Source organism: Toxorhynchites rutilus, chromosome 3 (assembly GCF_029784135.1).
Source record: "Toxorhynchites rutilus septentrionalis strain SRP chromosome 3, ASM2978413v1, whole genome shotgun sequence".
In the NCBI taxonomy this organism is placed as follows: domain Eukaryota; kingdom Metazoa; phylum Arthropoda; class Insecta; order Diptera; family Culicidae; genus Toxorhynchites; species Toxorhynchites rutilus.
The window spans coordinates 178887002-178910439 of record NC_073746.1 but is presented as its reverse complement, the minus strand read 5'-3'; the positions used below and the strand labels follow the sequence as shown (position 1 = coordinate 178910439).

Here is a 23438-nt window from a genome sequence, read left to right as displayed (position 1 = left end):
ATTTAAAAAAAAAAACGAGGGAGTAATGTCGGAGACATAACCGGAGAGACGTAAGTCTTCACCAAGAGCTGTAAATTTAAATAACTTATCGCAGGTTTAGGGTATATTGCACCTCCAACATTCCCCCAAACAAATAATCCACAAACTATATCAGCAGAACGGCAACAGAAAATTCGTAATCAATTGTTTTGCCGGCAACTATAGCAATCGCAATGGAACGAATTTCCTGGAAACAATGCACAAATTTGTGGAAATTAAATCATCGGTCGGAGGCACCATTATTCTCTAGTGAAAGGTTTGGTGGCCCAAAAAAGCGCCATATTTTTATGGGAAGAATTTATTTTTGTTCTCTCGAGAACAAGCAGGCAATATGTATAATTTTCAGTCCTTATTGCCAACACTTTCCAAGTATATATAATATGCAGCCACGGGTGTTTTTCATCTGTATCATTGTCAACACTACATAACTTGGATTGCTGGATTGAGTTACGTTTCTACTCCGGAAAATCCAAACTCATTTGTTCAACTGCTGATAATCTTGATCCTTCTGCTTCTGTCCGGCTTTGTTTCACAGTTAAAAAATGAATGGGAGGTCCAGTGGCGTAACGTGACCGAGAAACACCCGGGGCGGGTCACTAGGGTGTCACCCCCCAACCTTATCTAAACATGAAATATATATATTTATTATAATATTAGATAGGACGAACAAGGAATCACAAAATTTTCACGCGTTAGCCACTGCAACTGACAGTTACAATAATAAGAGAATAAATGAAATATTTTCGAAATGTTACTCAAATAAATATCTTTGGGAGTTGAAATCGACACTGATATTGTACAAGTGCTTCCCGTTAAGAGCGTTTTCGCTCTCTTGTTGCGGGCTCAATGAATGCGCAGCAATGACGATACGGAGCTCAACGTGTTAAACAGATCCGTCCCAACGTTGAGCGCAAATTTTTAATTATTTGAACTCTGATAAGCCTCTCCACAAGATGCCACAGAAACGTACACGGTTAGAAACAGTTTCCAAGAACAACAGTTTTTTTTTATCCAAAATATATATTTTTATTAAGGCTCATATGGCGTCAACCTGACGGGGCCGGGAGTTCAATATTTCGACAATGTTTGTCTTATAACTATGTTAGTAATATGTAACCGATTACTCGCGGTTGGCTCGAGGTTAGTATTACAAGTGTTTTCGTAATTGTGATGTTGCTGTCTTCAATGCTCTGTACCTGTCCCCGACACGGGATACTTCCTATTGGGATGCATCTGACCATTAATCAGCAACGCCCCCCTAGTCTGTACCCCATATCTAGTGTGGTGCGTCTTTCTCGACTCGAGGAATCCAGAATAGAATGGTCACTAGCCGGCGCAATCATCAGCTCGTGTAGAGTTGTCATGAGCGGTACAACCTTTGGCTCTTGTTGAATGATCAGTGGACTGCACAACCTTTGGCCCGTGTATCTGTAAAGAGTGTGTGTATGAATTGCCGCGACTAAGTAAAAGTTTATAGATCGGATAGGAGGGATATGAAACGGGGACACAATGAAGGAAACATCATTAAACGTTGACATCGGCGTTTCTGAGGAACAGGTACAGATGAAGCAGAAGATCAGGATACCGGCTACCTAAGATATCCCGGACGGGGATATCCGATTGTCTACCTTGTGCTCTAGAGAGCTGAGAGCGAGCAGCATGGAACCGGATACACGACCAGACAACATGCTCGATGTCGTGGTAGCCATCGCCACAATCACAAAGATTGTTTGCTGCGAGCCCAATGCGATAGAGATGCGCGTTTAGGTTGTAGTGAATGGACATAAGCCGAGATATCACGCGAATGAAATCACGACCGACATTCAATCCCTTAAACCAAGCTTTCGTCGAAACCTTAGGGATAATCGTGTGTAACCAACGACCAAACTCATCTTCACTCCACATGCGCTGCCAACTGACGAGGAATCTGAAAAAATTCATTATAAGCAATTTGCCTTTCAAAAAGTGTGCCTTCTGAAACGCCCATCTTAACTAGCGAGTCCGCTTTCTCATTCCCCGGATCTAACTTTCCCATATTCTGCCGAAAATATCCTATATATAACATGTGTCAAGCTTGAATTGCTTCAAAAATTTCAGCTTCTTCTTTAGGCGATTTTAACCATTCTTGTAATTCCCGACGAAAATGATCAATACACTCCCTCTTCATTCCCTCTTCCATCATTGGACCGGGTCCGGAAGATCTTTCGCCTGGTTTGCTCATTTTATCTTAGAAATTCTCCTTTCAGTATCGAATTTTTAATCAAATGATTTAATAAAAACCCTTTCTAATGGTCATTTCGACTAGACTGTTTCATTGAGTCTGGTCACAACGTTACTCATTTATTTGTTATATCTGTGATATAACCGCAAGGATAACGTAGGACTACCATTGGTATAGTAACCATTTGTTTGAAGTTGCAGCTACATCATTTCTCAATAAATGGATGAATGGATATTTTGATTTCCCTCGGAATTGTTTTGCGTTCTGCTCAAATATATACGAAATGATGTTCTTTCGTTTGAGATCTCTTTTTGATGTTCGACACTCAAATCATCAAGACAAGCTTAGTCAATCCTCCATACATCCGAAATATCTGATATGAAAAATCACATCATGGGAACACCTATTTAACTGGCCAAATATGTGCAAAATCATACTCTATCCCTTGGGTGCATTCACAACCAAACGATTTTGCATGTCCGTTCATCACGGCAGCAAAAGAGAAGCTATCGCTATTTATAGTGATTTAAATAGCTTTCTTTCGGAATAGATTTAAGCTATTGAAACAAGACAATAAATACAAAAAACACATCTCTCATAGAACTTTTATTTTTCGAATAGTGTTATTTTCGTACCACTTCGTTCATCCGGTAGAGGAATATTTACGCTCAAAACTTTGTACTCCGAACGTAACCCCCTCGTTCTCGAGGCTTCAAATGTACACCTTGGTACAGAAGTGAAAGATGTAGTATGACGAAATAGTGAACATAAAAAACCCAAGATTTTTTTTTTAAACGCGAACTTTTCCATAGTGACTTGTTTTGTTAGATAATACCATAAGCAATAACCGGTTACCTTCATTCAAAATCATGTTTTTTTTTCAATACAGGCAAACCTGCTCTTGTGCGGTCGTTTTTGGCGTGATCCCTCGTTTGTGCAACTCTTTTTGTGCGATTTTATTATAACATCGGATCTTGAACCACACAAACTAATTCCTCAAATAATAAAATCGCAATCGCAAGGGTGACACAGCAGACCGTCCCCTTCGGTTCTAGTTCTTTTCCACGATCCAGTTGAAAAGTTGAACCCTCAAATATTCAGCGCCTTTTGAGAGTGGCGAGGAGTGTCTAACCACCGTAAAAACTTTTATTGCACCCTAAAACCTCCACATTCCGAATTTGGTTTCATTTGCTTGATTAATTCGCGAGTAATGCAGAAATTTGTGTTTCATTTGTATGGGAGACCCCCTTTAGAAAAGGGGGCGGAGTCTCGAACTACCATAGAAACGTTTATCGATTCCTAAAACCTCCATATGCCAAATTTGGTTCCATTTGCTTGATTAGTTCTCGAGTTATGCAGAAATTTGTGTTTCATTTCTATGACAGCCCCCACTTAGACAGATGGGAGGAGTGTTGAACCACCTTAGAAATGTTTCTTGCCCCCTAAAACCTCCATATGCCTAATTTGGTTTCATTTGCTTGATTAATTCTCGAGTAATATAGAAATATGTGTTCCATTTTATGGCAGCCCCCCCCCCCCCCCCTTAGAGAGGGGGGAGAGGTCTCGAACTATCATAAGAACCTTCCCGACCCAAAAAACCCCTACATACCAATTTTCATGTGGATCGGTTCAGCAATTTCCGGGTCCATAAGAATCACACAGACAGACAGACAGAAATCCATTTTTGTAGATATAGAGAAATTCACAATGCATAAATATTATCCCTCCCTCACCCTTCCTATTCCTTGACCAATTTTGTTTTTTGACATTATTTGTTCCATGGATCGAAGATGTATTTACCTTGGATCGATCTTTCTTTTCTTACACGCTCTCAGTGTTATTTTCCTCCTGCTTACACTTCCGAATTCAATAGATCAGCGCCCAGAGCGTGTGGTACCTACCCAAGCAACGTTCTATATTATCTTCGAGTTTATATAAATATTATATGTTCTGGTGAAGTTCAGACCAATTGGTCTATTACTTCAAGAACGACTGGTACAATGTTCTTAACAAGAAATCTAACCCTAAATGGTTCATAGAGCCCGCGAGCTATGCTGACTTTTGGTTTATATAAGCGTTACATGCTATAGGTCCTCCAAATCATTCTTAAGTTCTTAGAGTCAATGTGCTCCATTGACTTTCATAATTTAACATCAATCGATCATTCAACGAAATTAAAATCCGAAAATCTGCATGCGGCAAAGATTAGTTAAAACCTGAGAAGGCGTCCGAGAGAACTCCTCGAAAATCAATCGTACCGGCGATATGTTATTCATAGCGTATTTTACCTATTCATTACTTTATAGAACTCCATTCCCGACGGTGGAAAGTTATCATTGGGAAACCTGAAAAGACAACCTGAAGAACTCTAAAACTAATCGGACCTCGAATGGACAGAGTTATAAACCAGAGTTAAAAACCTGAGAAGCCGATAGTTCGGATAGTTCGGTCGGTAAAAGTTTCGGAAAAAACAGTGTATTATATAAAAAAGGCCAATTTAAAGACCAAAAACCTTGGCCATAAGTCGTATACGCTAAGCAGAAGTCAATTCAAGAACGATGCGATTAAATCACGGTGATTAGAGATAAAAAATTCGGTTGAAATTCTGCTGATTCGGTTGAAGCATCCTCATCATATTAATTCTGTAATCTTTTTCTCTGATGATTTTTTTTAATCAAAATCAAAAGGTGAATCGAAAGAATAACAGGTGGTCTGTACCAGATCGTAGTCTGGTTCTTATCGTCATGTCAACGAAGTTTCCAACCCAATGCCAAGAAAACACAAAAATGGCTTGCTGAAAATGTTCCGAAGTGTGGGGCATCATCGAGAGGGATACCAATATAACGCCTCACATCACACTTAGGTCGCTCAAAGCGCGTTATTTTGATCTGCTCGAATGGTTAATTAATGGTTCATTTCACTATTTTATGAACTACATGTAAATTAGGGTGCCAATTAATGTATGGGGAAAAAATCGACCTTAAAATTACAAAAAGTTACCCCATACTAAATCACATTCACCACCTCAAAAAAAAAACACCTTATGCTAAATATCAGCTTAATCGGACTCAAGGAAGAGTGGCGCAGAGCGGTCAAAGTTGGAGTTTTTTGAAATTCGAAAAATCACCCAAGGAGAGATGAAACAAAATCGTGGTTTTTGAAAAAAAGGTAGCGTGTAATGCTTGACATTTTACAATTATTCAATAGTTTAACTCAAAAAATATATAATTTTCTTTATTATGATAGATGCGTAGAAATATTTCCAATCAATTGATGCAAACATCTTTGCAATTTATTGAGAAATAGTTGAGTTATAAGCATTCATAACATTAAACGATAATCGAGAACATTTGATCCGTTCAACTGAGTATTGCAAGATTACACGTCGCCAGCAGAGGTACGATAAAGTGATCTTTCAACAAGACAACGCTCGGACACATGTTTCAATTCCGGTGAAGAACGAAGCAGCAATCGAAGGTCAATTCTTCCGGTGACGTTTCTATGACTTTTCTTCGTATAAGTATAAGTATTCGTATAAGTTTTCCGAAATTCGTAAGTGATTGGTAAGCTCTTGCACTTTTTTAAGCCATGGTTTCCATATTATCTGACCACTGATGTACACAACCTTACGGAGTATAGTTTGATGATTTCTGTACTGATGAAAAACAGTTTTGAATACTGAAATATCTTTTTTCGAGTTTCCATCTCATTTTCAGTCCTTAATTGCGTTATTCGCGATTTTCGTTATCCGCAGTAACCTTGCCAGAAAATTACGCGGATAATCGGGGTTCTACTGTATAAAAAAAGGAAAAGATATTGTAATCAAGAATTCATCTTTACATCGAATTGCTAATAATGATGAAAATGTATACATTACGATGACCCGAAACGCAAAAACCAAGAGTGCAACTCTTCATTTGCTGCTGGTACCGAGGCAATTTTTGAAGCTGACTACTGGATAACCGTCGTGGGTATCCGATTTAAATTTTCTTCCTTCGACTTCCATGTGTAACAATTTTTGACGTAGGACTACCTCTTTCAATTCTGTATCAGGGTGTAACTTCAAAGTTTCGAAAACAAGAGCGTTACGTTTGAAGTGCAAGGTTTTGAACGTTAAAACCTCTTTGCAGGCTGAGCGGAGTGGTACGATAGTCACTTCATTTAAATGATAAAATGTCCAAGAGTTGCATGTTTGTTACTTATTGACCCGAGAACTTGTTTAAATAGCTTAAAAATTGCATTGAAAACATTGAAATCACAAAAATCTGAATATAGGCGGGTGCATGCTCGGAAATCCACTTAATTACGATTATGCAGCGATTGATTTACGATCGTTGGAAATTGTTTTCCTCAATATATGCAAACTGTGGATACCTTTGTACTCGTATGTATTCTTGTGGACTGAAATTCCCCAACATAGACTTCTAAACCAAAGAGCCTGGGAAAATCGACATTGCAAATTAAGGGTCATCCATGGCATGATGAATTTTTAACATGTTGTTTCAATATTTGTTGGTTCTATTGGGTGTGCAACTTAGTTCGTTCCATTTCCACAAGATAAATAGTCGACGACGACAACTTTTCGGACAGAGACAACAGAATTTTCTTCAATATGGTATTTTTTTATGCGGGGATCGTGAACAGTTTCGATGCTTTGCACGCAAAAAATTCATTCTTGGTGGCCCGCACTGCTTTTTGAAAGGTTTCTTGAAGGGACTTTTACCCGAAGGTCATTCGTTCCTCCGATTTTTCCTGAACGTCCTTTATATACTTCTTTGGCACCTGGACAGTGAAACAACAGTTCCAAACCATCTGTTTTTTTTGTTCACGCTCAGCTGTCAAAGTTTTACACAAAACGCGTTAACTAGGCAAAACAAAACAATGAGTGAGCGAGAAACAAAAAAAGTGTATTATTCGAAATACTTTTTATTTGTCTATTTCACCTCTTATGTCCAACTAACACCAAACTACCCTACAATTGAATCATGTCATGGGAGCGATGAGTTCGACTGTACATAGATAAGCTTTGAGAAAGAGCAACTGAACGATGTTTACCTTCAACATTCTGGGCAATAATTAAAAAAAAATAATTTCCCTACGAAAGTCTTTTGAGCACTCATCAAATTGCAACTATGCCACGTATTCTGGTTATTCTTCTATAACCAACCAAAAATATTAGTATCTAAGAGTCGCCGATTTGAGTGGCATGGTCACCATGGTTAACGAAAATCGCGAATATCGCAATAAAGTACTAACTTTTTGGTGTAAAAACGAAAAAAAATAGTTTAGCATGAAAACTTTGTTTTATCAATACAGAAAACATTGAACTATCCATCTGTAATGTAGGGTTCAGATAATGTGATGTCCATGACAAAATAAAAGAGCAAGGGCCTTCAACTCACCGACAAATTTCGGGAAGGCTTATTACTATGACACTCGCTTTCGCGGATAATCGAGGTTCTATTGACGTTGCTAAAATCTCACCTACGTGTAACATTCATTTGGGTGTCAAAATTCACCAGCTCAAAATAACCAAATTTAATACGATACCACTGTAACGACGGTGATACACTTGTGTCCTTTCGCCGTATGATCTACTACTATTCCACAATTTAAATTGGCTCGAAAGTATGATCAATGAACTTCCTTATGGGGAATTCAAAACTATTACCGCTCGCCACAAGACAGATAACCATCAGATGTACACATCCTCGGTGCTAATCTCTCCCATTAGTCATTTAAATCTCCCAAACTTTGACTTGTGCATTCAGTCGGTTTAAACAGAATAGCATGAGTTGGCGTATAATGAGGCCAATTTCCACGATACAATCAAAACATCCCAAATTGCTGTCCTAAATTGGATAACTGGTTTACTGTGTTTTTTGTTGTTCGCCACTCCAATTACACAATGAAAATTAACCTTCCACCAATTTATGGGTGCTATCCAGAGCTGTCAGATCTGACAGTCTCAATCGTACCCTTTTTTCCGTCTGATGTATCGCTCGTGAGTTGTGGTCGCAGCCTCGGAACGGAATGCAACGTCAGCTACATACTTTGTATTTGCTTATGTAGTGCAGTTCCACTTTGGATTAACACGGGACGTGTTTCGAATAAAATTCTTCGAAGTGACGAGGTTTAATTGATAGTATTGTTCAGAAGGGGGGAAATATGGAAATTTTACATCGTGGTGGTCCTTTCATAATGATTTACATGATGAGGGTTGTAATTTTATGATCAGAAACCACGCCTCACAATAATGATATAAAGTGTACTTCCAGAATGAGGGTAGCATATGTCGTGCGAGAGTGAAAGTCTATTCGCACGTACTGTATTTAATGCAACGAATGGTAGCAATTGAGCTGAAGTACAATACAGAAGCAGAGGTCGAAGTTAATAAGCTATTAATTATAGCAGAGTGTATTTGGTGATTGCGGGGCTACCCATGATGGCGCGGAACATGTTTGCTGACACTTGATGAGCATGCGCAAGGAATAACAGAAATGGGCACACAGAAGTTGACTGCCATCGTAGGCGTGTCGTGTTTTGTTTTCCGTGGGAATGAAATTTCTCTTATGATTTGCCAAAGGGGCTTCGACGTTTTGACGTAGGGTTACGTCTTTCGGGAACATATTGGGAGTACAAAGTGAAAAACGAAAATCGATATGAAACGATTTTTTTTTAATTCTCCAAATAATAACAATGTGTGTTCTTGCTCGAGAACGGAACATCCAGTTTAAGCTGTATGTTTTGTTGTGTTCTTTTCCACCCAAGAAAAGTTCATGGGTCGAAAAAAATTGGAAAAGTGAAGGAATATTCGAAAAAAGTGATTTCAAAAGTTCAAACTCGACCCACTTTTGCGAAAACAGCACCTGGTACCCAAATCTAGATGTTCTTACATGCCGTAAACTCGGTCACTGTGGTTGAAGGATCCTAATTCGGACGGCTTGTATTCGCTAGGTGACGGTGATTGTTTTTACATGAGGATGTAGTAGTTAGTAGGCCCGTGGGTCCACCGATGGGCGCATAAAACCACCCCCATTTGAAATCAAAGTGTTCCAATATTGAAACGCTGTAGAAAACTACCTAGTTGACCGATACTTTTCAAACTTTCAGACAATCAAATATAACCCATTAGTAAGCTTTTGGTAAGCATTATTTCATTGAACTTTAATACCATAACTGTATGCTCCCACCTTACGCTTAACTCCACTCATAAGGTTCTGTAGCTTCTTCTGTACGGAAACCCACTTTTTCTTCTCATGTCTTCCTCAGATTTTACCTCCTTGAGATTCTTCCTTAGTTCCTGCTTCATAGTAGCCCAGTATTTCCGGTGCGTTAAGGGGCCGTGTCCTTGAGTACTTCCTCTGAATAGAGGCACGAAGCTAAATCCGGCCAGAAGATCGTAGGGCCCTCGTGTTGCTTCAACAGAGCATACACAGGCTTCTGTAGGCACTCCTTGAGACACTCCCGGTAGTTACGAACGGCACACTCCGTTTGCCACATGAGCGGATCGCTTGCCAAATCATGTATTTCTTGGCAAACTTTGAAAATTTCGGCTTTCTTACTTGCTCCGGAACATCAAATTTGCCACAGAAGGTGCCGGAAGTCCGCTTCGACGTTAGTCTCATCATCCATGATGAGACTGAGAGGCTTCGTCACAGAAAGAAAAAAAAAAATTGATATGGGATACCCTTTATTTTTTTGAAAAACAAAAAACGATTTTTGTTACTAAATGGGTACATTCAGAGTACGACATACAAAAATCCACTTCACGGTTCATTAATAAAAATGATACGTGCAAACTATTAATAGACCATATGACCCCCTTTGGCCTCGATAACCAACTGACAAAGCTTTGGTATACTCTCCACGAAGTTCCGGAGGTGTTGGGGGTCCAGCTCGTCCCAAGCATTCTTCAAGGCAACAAAATAGTTTTGTTTGTTCAAAACGTCAGTGTCCAGCCCCATTTTCAGCATGGATTCTTCCAGGTTCTCGCGCAAAATGTCAATGTAAAAATCGCCAGTCATAATTCCGTTGACCTGCGCTAAGTTTCTCGCCCCAACACATGATGCTTCCACTACCGTGCTTCATAGTCGATTATAGATGTAGATACTCCCCGAATGATTGGCATCTAGTGGCATTTTGGCGCATAGTTTCAACATACATCTCTTGGAATTGTCCATAGTAAGACATAACTAATGGCGCAATAAAGTGAAATGTTTTTGGGATTAACGGGCCGTGGCAACTATATTGCCACCAATTTTTTCAACTGTTTCGATAGTTAATTTTTTTTCAAATGTAAATATGTGTTATTATTCATGTAAGGATTATGTTCTCTGAAGTTGAAGTCGATTCGTTGCCTAGTTTCCACGGCCCGTTAATGGGTTAACCCCAAAAACAGTGCCTTGTAAATTCACTTTATTCACAAAAATCAAAACAATGGGCCTGATCACGAACATCTCTTCACGGTGAAAACGGAATGAAATGCATATAAATCGCATACAATTCTTTTCGTTTTCACTGTGAAGTGGCGTTCGTGATCAGGCCCAATATTTCTAGTGCAGTGACCATTTATATGCCATACACCAAATGCACCATTTATTTTATTGAAAAACTGCATGATCTCACACAGTAGATCCTAAATAGTACGTTTACAGTGAAAAACTTTTCAACTTGTTGCATTTTCAACGAATTTAAGCAGAATTTTGTGTCGGCGCTCTAAAATCGTGGTTTTGTTACATAAAAATGACTTCCAAATTAATATCGTACATTTTCAGCAGCCCAAAAAAATTGGAGTACTGCCAGATACCTTTAGAAGGTTCTGGCTAAGTAAAATATTGAAATAATATTCCATGTGCAGCGAAAAGAATATTGTTTGTTGGTGGCAATATAGTTGCCAGTACCCGTTAAAGGGTTGATGGAATAAATTCCGGAAAAATGGTCCGTGTACCAGTTATGAGCAGTGCTGCCACATTTCAATCTGTACCAGAAGGGAAAAAATATTTCTTTGTTTTCAAATACGTTTAATAATCAGACTCAATTACTTATTCTCTAACGTTTACAGAGTCAAATTTCACCATAAAACATAGCTTATTTTCTATAAACTTAGGACTAACAATATAATAATAACTAAATCTAACATAAATCTAATTGGACAGGATTAGGATGGAGCGAGTGGGGTAGTTTGGTTTGATGAGGAGTGAAGGAACCAAACTGAGATATCATTTCTTTTGAGAAATTGGTAAAGAGGAAGTAAAAAAAATCTACATTGGATTTATACAAAAGTAGACCTACAAAAAATTTCCGAATACCTCCAAAGTTTTTTATAACAAAATGTCTTCATTAGGGTCCCATCTACACTTTCCCCCTTTTTGGGTTTTGGGTAAAAATAATATTGAAAACGTTTTCAGGAAGTTTGAAAACATATATTTAGACACTTCACACGCGTTTTTCCAAAAAAATCAAATTTTACCCCCTCCCCCAGCCCTCGTTTTGGAGTTCATAACCAAAATGACTCAAAAATAGATTCAGCACTTTCGAATACCCCCGTACACCAAATTTCAAGGCATTTCCATTCATTTTTCTATTTAATGCCACCTAGAATTTCTGAGGAACCACTGTGCGCCCCACAGTGGTCCCTGAGAAAATTTAGGCGAAAAAACAACCCATTTGAAGTTGTGCCATTTCATCAATAATATGGATATTTGTTTGTGGATATGGCCTCCCAGTTATGTAATAAGAATTTGTTCGATCATTTAAGAACAACTGGGCAGGATATAACTGCCTCAACTCCCGTGAGGAATTCTTTTAACGACTTCGTTATAAGAAAAACCAATTTAACCAACATTTCGTCAACGTTGCAAGCGCTTCTACGATAGAAAATTGGGAGATTCGTAGTAAATTAGTAGAGAAATGGGGCTCTGCAAACAATATGGTGGACCGATTTTCAAATAAAAAAGATGCATGACTGATGTTGGAATTTGTAATTCTTTCAGAAATTGGTAATTGTAGTATTTTCTTATTATAAATGGTGATTAATAAATCCTAGAAAATAAATTATGTCAAAAAATTGTGCAGTAGACACTGTTGTCTAGTGCTGTAGTTCTTTTGTCCATGATGACCTAGTACACTACAAAATACCGTGCCCTAATCCTGCAATATCTGAGCTTGACTGTTGTCGTGATACAAAACTTTTTCAACTGCCACTCGTTAAGATTTCCACAGGGCGCAATCCACTTCGTATATAGACCAAACAATTCTCACAGAACAAAATTCTTATCGAAAGCCGAAATGAAAGCTTAATCCTGAAATAAGACAATGGTGTCAAAAACATAAATAATGATATCGCCGACTTAATGCTCGATCAGCTACGGAAACTTATGAATACCAAAGCACCGCACTGCAAACGGTACAGCCTATCACTTATATTTCTTACAAAAGAAACAACTATGAGAAAAGTTGAACATTTTGAAAACATATCCTACATTCGCTTTATCAGTGTGGATTGGATAGGTTTCGTACGTAATCAAAAGTCGCGCTACAATTATTTGTAGATTTATAGTTATACTAGCTGACCCGGCACTCTTCATCCCGCCCAAAATTTGTTTTTTGTTATCAATACCTTCAAACATTCACGTTTTCTTACTATGAGCAAGTTCATGGGTCCAATCGCAGAACTGTTCATTGATTGATCAGCTAGTCGACCCCGTTTAATTTTGTATGGCAGCTCCCCCTTAGAGAGGAGGGTGGAGTGTCTAACCACCGTAAAAACATTTATTGCACCCTAAAACCTTCACATGCTAAATTTGGTTTCATTTTCTTGATTAATTCTCGAGTAATGCAGAAATTTGTGTTTCATTTGTATGGCAGCCCCACCTTAGAGAGGGGGGTGGAGTGTCTAACCATAATAGAAACATTTATTGCACCCTAAAACCTCAATATGCCAAATTTCGTTTCATTTGCTTGATTAATTCCCGAGTAATGTAGAAATTTGTGTTTAATTTGTATGGCATCTAAAGATGTTGTGAAAACCATATCGAAATCTTTGGATTTATATGGCAATCCGGGTAATCGCTAAAGCTGTTCTGCATACATTCGATTATTCTGCTGGTGATCTTGAAGCAAAAAAGTAGGTCTGAGCCTAGAGGTACGGACGGAAGCTTGACGAAGGACTTTGAGCGTAATTGATTTCCCTTAAGAATCTTTTAATGTTTCGTTACATTTTTCGTTTTTCAATTCCCGAGTAATGTAGAAATTTGTGTTTGATTTGTATGGCAGCCCCCCGACCACAAAAACCCTTACATACCAATTTTCATGTTGATCGGTTCAGTACATAACAATCAGACAGACAGACAGACAGACAGAATTCCATTTATATATATATATATATATATATATATATATATATATATATATATATATATATATATATATATATATATAAATGGAATTCTGTCTGTCTGTCTGTCTGATTGTTATGTACTGAACCGATCAACATGAAAATTGGTATGTAAGGGTTTTTGTGGTCGGGGGGCTGCCATACAAACACATTTGTTCATAAAATTAGTTACAATCATCTGTTTTAAGTCAAATATGCGCCGTTTTGTTCGATGACTTGTTCCCAACGAGATGCCAACTTCATAATACCCCTGTTATAAAAGCTCGCTTCCTTATTGGCAAAAAACTCGGATAGCCAATTTTCACAGGCCTCTTTTGTGGCTAACTTCTGACTACCTAGCTCGTTCGCCATGGACCAAAACAGGTGGTAGTCACTTGGTGCAAGGTCCAGACTATACGGCGGATGCAAAAGAACCTCCCATCCGAGCTCCCGGAGCTTCTGGCGCGTCACCAAAGAAGTGTGTGGCCTGGCGTTGTCCTGATGGAAGACAATGCGGCCTCTGTTTATCGAAGATGGCCTCTTCTTCATGAGTGCTACCTTCAAGCGGTCCAGTTGTTGGCAGTACAGGTCCGAATTGAGCGTTTGGCCATAGGGAAGCAGCTCATAATAGATTATTCCTTGACAATCCCACCAAACACACAGCAGAACCTTCCTGGCCGTTAATGAGGGCTTGGCCACCGTCTGAGCTTCAGCGGGCTTCGACCACGACCGTTTGCGCTTCACGTTGTCGTAAGTGACCCACTTTTCATCGCCAGTCACCATCCGCTTCAGAAACGGGTCGATTTTGTTGCGATTCAGCAGCGATTCACATGCGTCGATACGGTCAAAGATGTTTTTTGGCGTCAACGTGTGAGGCACCCATACATCGAGCTTCTTTGTGAATCCAATCTTCTTCAAATGGTTAATAACGGTTTGATGACTTATCCCCAGCTCTTGGCCAATGCTACGGCTGCTACTATGCCGGTCTTTCTCGGCTAATTCAGCGATTTTGACGCAATTTTCGACGACAGGCCTTCCGGAGCGTGGCGCATCTTCGACGACCTCTACACCAGAACGAAAACGTTGAAACCATCGTTGTGCGGTGGAAATGGAAACAGCATCGGGTCCATAAACTGCACAAATTTTATTGGCAGCTTGAGATGCATTTTTGCCTTTGTCATAGTAGTACTGTAAAATATGTCGGATTTTCTCTTTATTTTGCTCCATATTTGCGACACTATAACTCACGAACGACATAACCAAACAAAACACTGTTAAGGACTTTATTATAGCGCGCAAAAATACCTTTCCAACAAGCTATAGTATGACTCGATACAATGAATACAACTAGAACTACGCGCTTACAACGACACCTCTCGGAAATACCGCAGGACTTTTCTGACAGCCTAATATATACACTATGTAAAAAAATTATACACACCCCCTATTGACTGTTTTAAATCTAGCTGGCATCTTTTAAATGGCAATGATTAAAACTCAAAAAACAGTATGAACTTACTCGTTTATTACTTGACGTTTATTCACATAAAAACATTTCAAACTTATCTCATACTTCAGAAGGTAAATGTTAGAAAAAATAACAAGAGAAATCAACACCAAGAAATTAAACACACCCTTAGATATTTGTGCATTTAAAATCGTGTGTGGCCTCCTTTTGCCTGGATTACGGCCTGGCATCGATCCGGCATGGATTCCACAAGCTTAAGGAAAACGGATGGCTCGATTTTGTTCCATTCATCAACGATGACCTGCTTTAGCTCCCCCAGATTCGTTGGGATTTGTTCTCGAACTTTTATTTTGAGAATGGACCATAGATGTTCGATAGGGTTAAGGTCTGGAGATTGAGGAACCCAATCCAGGACCATTATTTTATTTTTCTCAAGCCATTGCGTTACTAGTTTCGAGGTGTGTTTAGGATCATCATCATGTTGAAAGATGAAGTTCCGAGACATCTTCAACTTTCTGGCACTGGTGTGCAGGTTACGTTCCAGAATGTCCAAGTAAACTTCCTTTGTCATGATCTTGTCAATGAATGGTTGCGCAACGTTGGAATTGCGCAACCATTCCAGGACATAGAACCCCACACCACCACTCGTCCTGCAATATAACCTATCAATAAAGCTTCACTCCTTCAATAAATATTATTCAAATAGTCATACCTCCTCCGTGCTTCACGGTATGTCGCAAACACTTCAAGTTCAAGCGATCTCCTGGTTTTCTCCACGTCCGAATGATTCCGTCAGAGCCAAACAAGGTGATTTTTGTCTCATCAGACCACAACACATGATTCCAGTCATCAATTGTCCAAGTTGCATGTTCTTTAGCCCATTTCAAGCGAAGTTTTATGTTTTTCTTCGACAACCATGGCTTTTTTACAGCTAAATGCCCTCCAAACCCCAACTCCTTTATTCTGTTCCAGACAGTTTGAGGGTGTACTGAAACATTGTAGAAGGTTCGAAGCTCAGCTGCCAGTTTTGGAGCAGATAGTCGCCGATTTTCCTGAATCCTTCGTTTGATGAATCTGTCAATATTAGGTGTTGTTTTTACGTTTTCGCCCTTGTCCCTTCTGGCGAGCAATTGTACCCAATCGTTTATACTTTTGGATGATCGACGCAATAGTATTTTTGCTCAAATTGACCATTTGACTTATTGTTGGGTAACCATTTCCAGATTCATGGTGAGAAATTATCAATTGCTTGATATTCAAAGGAACTTCGCGTCTTTTCCCCATTATTGCCACACAAAATTGTCCAACACTTTGGCAAATCACAGAAAATGATCTAGACTTCCACTTTCAACTTGTTTATCGTTGGATGTCTACAAATCAGACAAAGCTCTACCATCTAATGTCATTTTTCAAGGGGTGTGCATAATTTTTGGCATCATATGTAGGGATGGCCATGTTTATTTGCTGCGCTTGTAAATAAATACTACTACGAAAATTTATTTATTCTGCTCATTTTGCTTAACTCAAAAGGGACATCACTTACAGCTAAAAGAAAAATTGAATAATAGGAGTGTGTCAATATTTTCAACAAAAATGCTGATACTATTACGAGGGTGTCTATATATATATATAGATTGGTGTACTTCCAGCAGCTACCTAGTCTCGTCATTGAGACGTTTCGCCAACATCCAAAGATCATACAAGTTGCAAATCAACTCAATATCTGATCACCCTTTCGGAGTCGCCATAGCATAACTCTAGCATGCTAGTCGATAATCTCATCTCATCGATTTAAAAGCGACAGTAAATATATTTCATAGTTTCGACCATATGCCATATTTGGCATATGGTCGACATTGCGACCATATTTGGGTCATTCTAGATTGAGCGTGTCAAACAAATTAAGTAACTGACACTCTCTGTAAGAAGTTCAATTCACTCATACCTTTCTTGAATTCGATGGATACTGTGTTGTGTAGTTTTGGACCCCGAATTGCCGCCTCAATTCATAGACGTTAGACATAGACCAATTCATGTTGTCGGCCATTTAACCGCAGATCCGCAGATTCATCATTCCACAAAAACTAGTTCACTAATGGGATATGAACTGCTCGAGCCCAACACAGTTCGTCTAAGCATCGATGAACATTCGTTTTTACTGGAAACAAGACGATGCAGTATCTGGGAACTACAAAGAACCTAGTCAGAACAATGAACATGCAGTATCATCGTGATCGATGGTTCCATATAGTGAGCTTGCTGAACAACTTCGTAAATCTTGGGAAATAGAAGCATTTCCGAAAAAATACTACATTTCAATGAAGAATTTATCTGCTGAAAACACTCCTCTTAAAATATAATCATACTGATAAAACTGAGTGCAATTGATTTAATTTCATTTGTAGCAGAGGATTTTTTTTTTGTCAGAATGAAACACTATCAAAGATTACTAATAAGCCGGTTTTGAAAATGTACGACATTGTTTTCCTAGATGCGGGCTCCCGCTCTGTAAACACTGCATAATTTCTACCTTTCAAGATCTCCTAAGATTCGGAGACTAACAACAAATTCTCTATTGGTGCTACTTTCAAAAGACTTTCACATTTCAGTGAAAAAGCTAAACAATATGAGGAAAAAAATTGGATCTTCGATATGGCAGCACTCTTGGGCAATTTCTTTCGTTGATGAATAGGAAGTACAAAGGCTGAACGAGAAATTTCATAATTCTTGAAAATAAGGGAAATATATTTCATTTCTGAAAAACGATGTGACCGTATTTTTAAGAAGTATTTCTTTGTCGTGTATACGTGGACATTTTATATACCCTCTCCACCCTAACAGTGGACATTTTTTGCAGTCTGCACCACTCTCTCAGCAAATCCATTGCCTCCAGGTGAATAAGCTGGACTCTTCATTAACTCTATCTTCATTGATTTAGCGTACTCCGAGAAGGCATTACTAGTGAAGGAAGGTCTTTTATTGCTGGCTATGTAATTACAAATTTCGAAAATTCTGAATACTGAATTTCAGCGCGTTGATCAATGCTTCCGCATGCGTCCTATGCATCATTATGTTGTTCATCCATTTAGAATAGGCGTCAATCATAATCAGAAACGTCAAATGTATTCGACCGATGGCACGAAGAACTTTTGGCCACTCAGAAAACTTCTTCTTGACGGCTCTGGCTCTACCCATACTACTGCACACCTCACACTGTTGAACGAATTCTTCGATTTGCTCATCGCGTGTTCATGCGAATGACACCAAGGTGGCATCCATGCAACAGCTCTAAGGTACATTTCCGACGAGACTTTGGAACAATTACTTTCTCAGAATACATCACACAGTTTTTGTATAGCGACAAACAGCTCTGATTTGAAAAGGAATTGCGCTTTCATTCCATCTCATCTTGTATCGATCCTGTGGTCTTAAGTAAACTCCCAGAAATCACTTTTAACTCAATCTTACACTTCCGAACAGGGTTCACACATTTAAATCTGTAAAATTTTCTCGATTTGCGTCTTCGGAAGCATGATTGCTCGGTCCATCACGCTAATAGATCACTGTAGGAGATGAACCGTCTCAAGACAAACGTTGTACCGAATTGTTACCGCTAGCTTAGGGGCGAATGAACTGCAAAGTTTAAAGCCTCTTAAAAACAAAGAATTGAATTACCGCTAACCATCTCAACATTTCTCAACTGGGATAGATAGAACATTTTTCGCCCGGCAGGGCGTTAAAGCATTTTTGTAGACTTGAAGGAAAATTTCTTCCATACGGTTATCTCGTGTTATTGGGTGTATCGGTAAGTTTCTTCGGTTTTACAACAGATGACGTAACTTGATTATTATTCCAGTGAATCAAATTTCCAGACATTCGTTGGAAAGCTACTGTCATTGTGCGTCTTTTTCAGTATATGTCAAGAAGTTGAAGGCCAGAAGGTTGTGCTGTCTATTTGGTGGAACCAGCTGGGTGTGGTGTACTATGAGCTGCTAAAACCGAATGAAACCATTACGGGGGTCCTCTACCGACGACAATTGATGCGTTTGAGCCTTGCACTGAAGGTAAAACGGCCACAATACGAGCAAGTCGCATGTCGCATGTCGCGAAACGCTCAAAACATACTTGGAAACGCTGAAATGGGAGGTCCTATCCCACCCGCCGTATGCTCCAGACATTGCTCCGTCCGATTACTACCTTTTTCGATCGATGCAACATGACCTGGTTGACCAGCACTTTCCTATTTTGATGAAATCAAAAATTAGATCGATTCGTGGTTAGCCGACAAACCGGCCGATTATTTCCGCAAAGGGATCCGTGAAGCGCCAGAAAGATGGGAAAAAATTGTGACTAGCGATGGGCAATACTACTGAATATTTAATTTGTAACCATTTTTGCCGAATAAAGCATTAATTTTTGAAAAAAACGAAGAAACTTACCGGCACTCCTATTATTTTTTTTCATCCCCATTCGAATTTAGTCCATGCGTTATAGATACTAATTGAACATCAAAAAGAAAATAAATTGTTTCTTTTAATAGAAAACTCAATTTACATCCATTCATGTTTGATCAAGTTTTGATAGTAATCATGGATTGATTTTTGTTTCGTAACGAATTTCGCGTGAAAATCTAATTGTGTAATTAAGGTGAAACAGAGTCAAATTGTGGCTCAGATGGAATACAGTTCATGAACTCTGTTACACATCGGAAAATGCTGAAATTGCCATTATCCACCAACCCAGTGATGTACTGCCAGAGAGCACACCTTTCGCAATAATTGAACAATTGCGATTTCAATCTGGGTTCACTTATTTCACGGATTGCGAGCACAAAGACGCAGGGGTTTGCCTTCGCATTGTGGTTCAATCACACCTAAATGCGCTGTGAAATTTTTAATTGGGCATAAACGATTCATTACCGGTTTTTGATGAGTCCGTAGCCCGCCAAAGCGGCAGCGTTGAATTTGTTCCAATCTATTGCTCACCCATTGAGCGTATCACCTGGAAGTGGATTGTAACGGCTGGTTGTTTTGTGATGTCTTTCCAAGTTTGAGTCGAAGGATAACTCTGACTAGATTCGAATCTGTCATATTGTAGTTTCACTGCATTCTAGAAATTTCTATTTCAGTAAACCCAGTTTATTTGTTACTCATGAATCTTAACCTTTTCCAGACAATCACCTCACGAGGAAAGCACCACCCGCATATTCGGACGGGGTTTACGTTCTGGCGGGTGCTAACCGGCCCTCGCCCCGCAAACTAAGCCGACTGTTTATGCGTGGAAAGGATGGACTGCCCTCACAGTTCAATCGTACTGCCATTCTGGCCTTTTTTGGTCAGGTCGTAACAAATGAGATCGTGATGGCTTCGGAGTCGGGCTGTCCTATTGAAATGCATCGGATAGAGGTCGAGCGGTGTGATGAGATGTACGATCGGGAATGTCGTGGCAATCGGTATATACCATTTCATCGGGCGGCTTACGACAGGAATACTGGCCAAAGTCCGAATGCTCCGAGGGAGCAGACCAATCAGATGACAGCTTGGATCGATGGGAGCTTCATCTACAGCACATCCGAGGCCTGGCTCAATGCGATGCGAGCGTTTCAGGATGGTTTGCTACTAACCGATAAGGATGGCACGATGCCGGTGAAGAATACAATGCGCGTGCCGCTGTTCAACAATCCGGTGCCGCATGTGATGCGAATGCTCAGCCCGGAAAGATTGTATCGTAAGTGAAACGCCTTTGGGTATGCAACATTTTAGCTTCAAATCAATGTGTCTTTTCAGTTCTGGGTGATCCACGAACGAATCAAAATCCCGCCTTACTCACATTTGCCATTTTGTTTCTTCGATGGCATAATGTCGTTGCTAGGCGTGTTCGTAAGCAGCACCGAGATTGGACAGACGAAGAAATCTTCCAGAGAGCCCGACGAGTAGTGATAGCCAGTTTACAAAATGTAATAACCTACGAGTACCTGCCAGCATTTTTGGATGCCGAACTGCTACCTTACACCGGCTATAAAGCCGATACTCACCCCGGAGTCAGCCATATGTTTCAGGCTGCCGCTTTCCGATTCGGGCATTCACTTATCCCACCTGGGTTGTTCCGGAGAAACGGAGAATGCGAGTTTCGCAGAACCAGTATGGACTATCCTGCACTAAGATTATGCTCTACATGGTGGAACTCCAATGTAAAACACGTGTCCACTCATCACCGTAATATACTAACGGTTTTATTTTATTCACAGGATGTTCTGGATGACACCCCAATCGAGGAGTTCCTGATGGGTATGGCGTCACAGATTGCTGAACGCGAAGATCCGTTATTGTGTTCGGATGTTCGCGAGAAGCTTTTTGGGCCAATGGAATTTACCCGGCGGGACCTGGGGGCGCTGAATATAATGCGCGGGCGCGATAATGGACTGGCCGATTACAATACAGCTAGAGTGGCTTATAAATTACCAAAGAAGAAGACATGGCGCGACATCAATCCGGAGCTCTTTGAACGGCAGCCAGAGTTGCTTGAGTGGGTGTCATACATTGAGGATTTGATACGTGATTTCTTATCTTTGATATATTCTAGGCTGCTCATCAAAACATACGATAATCGTCTGGATAATGTGGATGTCTACATTGGAGGTATGCTGGAATCGGAAGGAAAACCTGGAGAGCTATTTTCTGCCGTTATTATCGATCAATTTACCCGAATTCGAGATGCGGATCGGTTCTGGTTCGAAAATGAGGACAACGGGTATGTATTATAATAACAAATTGACTGTGATTACTTTGTATAAAAATGTTCAATTAAGTTTATCGTTCAATATTGATAGCGGATATAAGAGAATCTCGTCGTCAAGAGAGTCTAGATGCGCTAAATAACAACCGGTATACATCCATCTCTATTTTTTTGCAAGGGGAGATAATGGATATGCAAAGGATGAATTACACTAGTAGCATTTCTAGAACCAATTTCTCTGTTGTATCTTAATGGATCTTGACTCTCCGACTGGCATTGAACTCGTAATAAAATGTAGTCCGAGCGATGAAAATATGCCGCATGTCTTCTTGGATGGCAGTGACGTTCTCAGTGGAACTTTTGCCTTCTCAATGTAGGTACTACTTGCGTCATTTTTATTAGTAGTAGGGTAGGGCGGGGTTAGTTGGTCATTTTCGAATAAATTTGACTATAACTTTGTAGTACGAAGTTTTACGTTATAATGTTATGTACTACAATGAAGCTTACCTTTTACCCTTTCAATGAAAAATAACTAGAGAATCAATTATTTGACATTTTTCTCTTATTTAACGTTTTTATATTTCAGAATAAAGTTACCAACTAACCCCACACACGGGGTAAGTTGGTCAATAATAGGCATGTTTTTTGAGCAAACAATGAGCGTTTTTCCATTAGAAGTTTCCTTCATTATAAATTAATTAATTAAATCAAAACAAAAACATTTAACTAATATCATGTAGCAAGTAAAAAAAAAACAAATTAATGAAAATTTCATATTATCATCGTTGTTGAAGATTAGTCAGGCAATCTTTTCTAGCGATTTCGTCTCTCTTCCACTTTGTGGCGAACCAGAGATGCCTGGTTTGAAGACATGTCATCATTTTGAAGACATTTGATTTTGTGAAGACATTTTGAAGACATTATGGAATGTGTGAAGACATTTCAGTATGATTGCGTACGTGGATTTTCAAAAGATTTCCATTTCCATGAAATTCTAACTATTGGCCGAAAATATCGTCAAAAAAGTAGGGCTTTAGTCTCAGCCAACGAAGTGATCTGAATACATATTGCCTCTAGAAGACATCAGTTCATTTGCGCTCGAAAACTCGAATGATTGTGACATTGAATTTCTCTTAATTTGGCCCTACTATACAATAGATTAACCTAGATCTTCCAAACGACCACTTAACAAATCGAATGTTCTCCGATTACATACTTTTTCTACAATTAGTTTCATGGATTTGGTTTGAGTAACAACCAAAACTTCAAAGCTGAAATAAACAAATAGAGTTATCACAGTTCCGTTTTGACATAGGACTATGTCTTTGATTTCTATACGGGGGGTCACTATAAGAAAAATGTAACAATTTATTAAGAGTTTTCAAACGCATATTACTCAAAATGGTTATTGCGACATACGTTGTGTTATATATCATTAGACAGGAAATTTATCCAGAATTTTTTTGCTTGAAACATGAAACTTCCTCCCCGTCGCAACGAGCAATCTTTTTGCCTAGATTCGGGCGTTAGCCCATAATGTGAGTTGATGCGTGAAATGAATTATTCTCCATTTACCGATTATAAGCATTAATTTTATA

General features: G+C 39.3%; 1 protein-coding gene across 12 annotated transcripts in view; it reads left to right on the top strand.

Moving 5' to 3' along the window:
• The window catches only part of LOC129780044 (dual oxidase), a 172530-nt gene that overhangs the window by 116626 nt on the left and 32466 nt on the right, over positions 1-23438 (top strand). For all 12 annotated transcript variants that reach the window (XM_055787918.1, XM_055787921.1, XM_055787920.1 and 9 more), the window contains exons 4-7: positions 20278-20832; positions 20892-21295; positions 21353-21630; positions 21688-21855. In XM_055787918.1, coding sequence (XP_055643893.1) covers positions 20278-20832; positions 20892-21295; positions 21353-21630; positions 21688-21855 — 1405 coding nt within the window. The remainder of the gene's footprint in view (positions 1-20277; positions 20833-20891; positions 21296-21352; positions 21631-21687; positions 21856-23438) is intronic.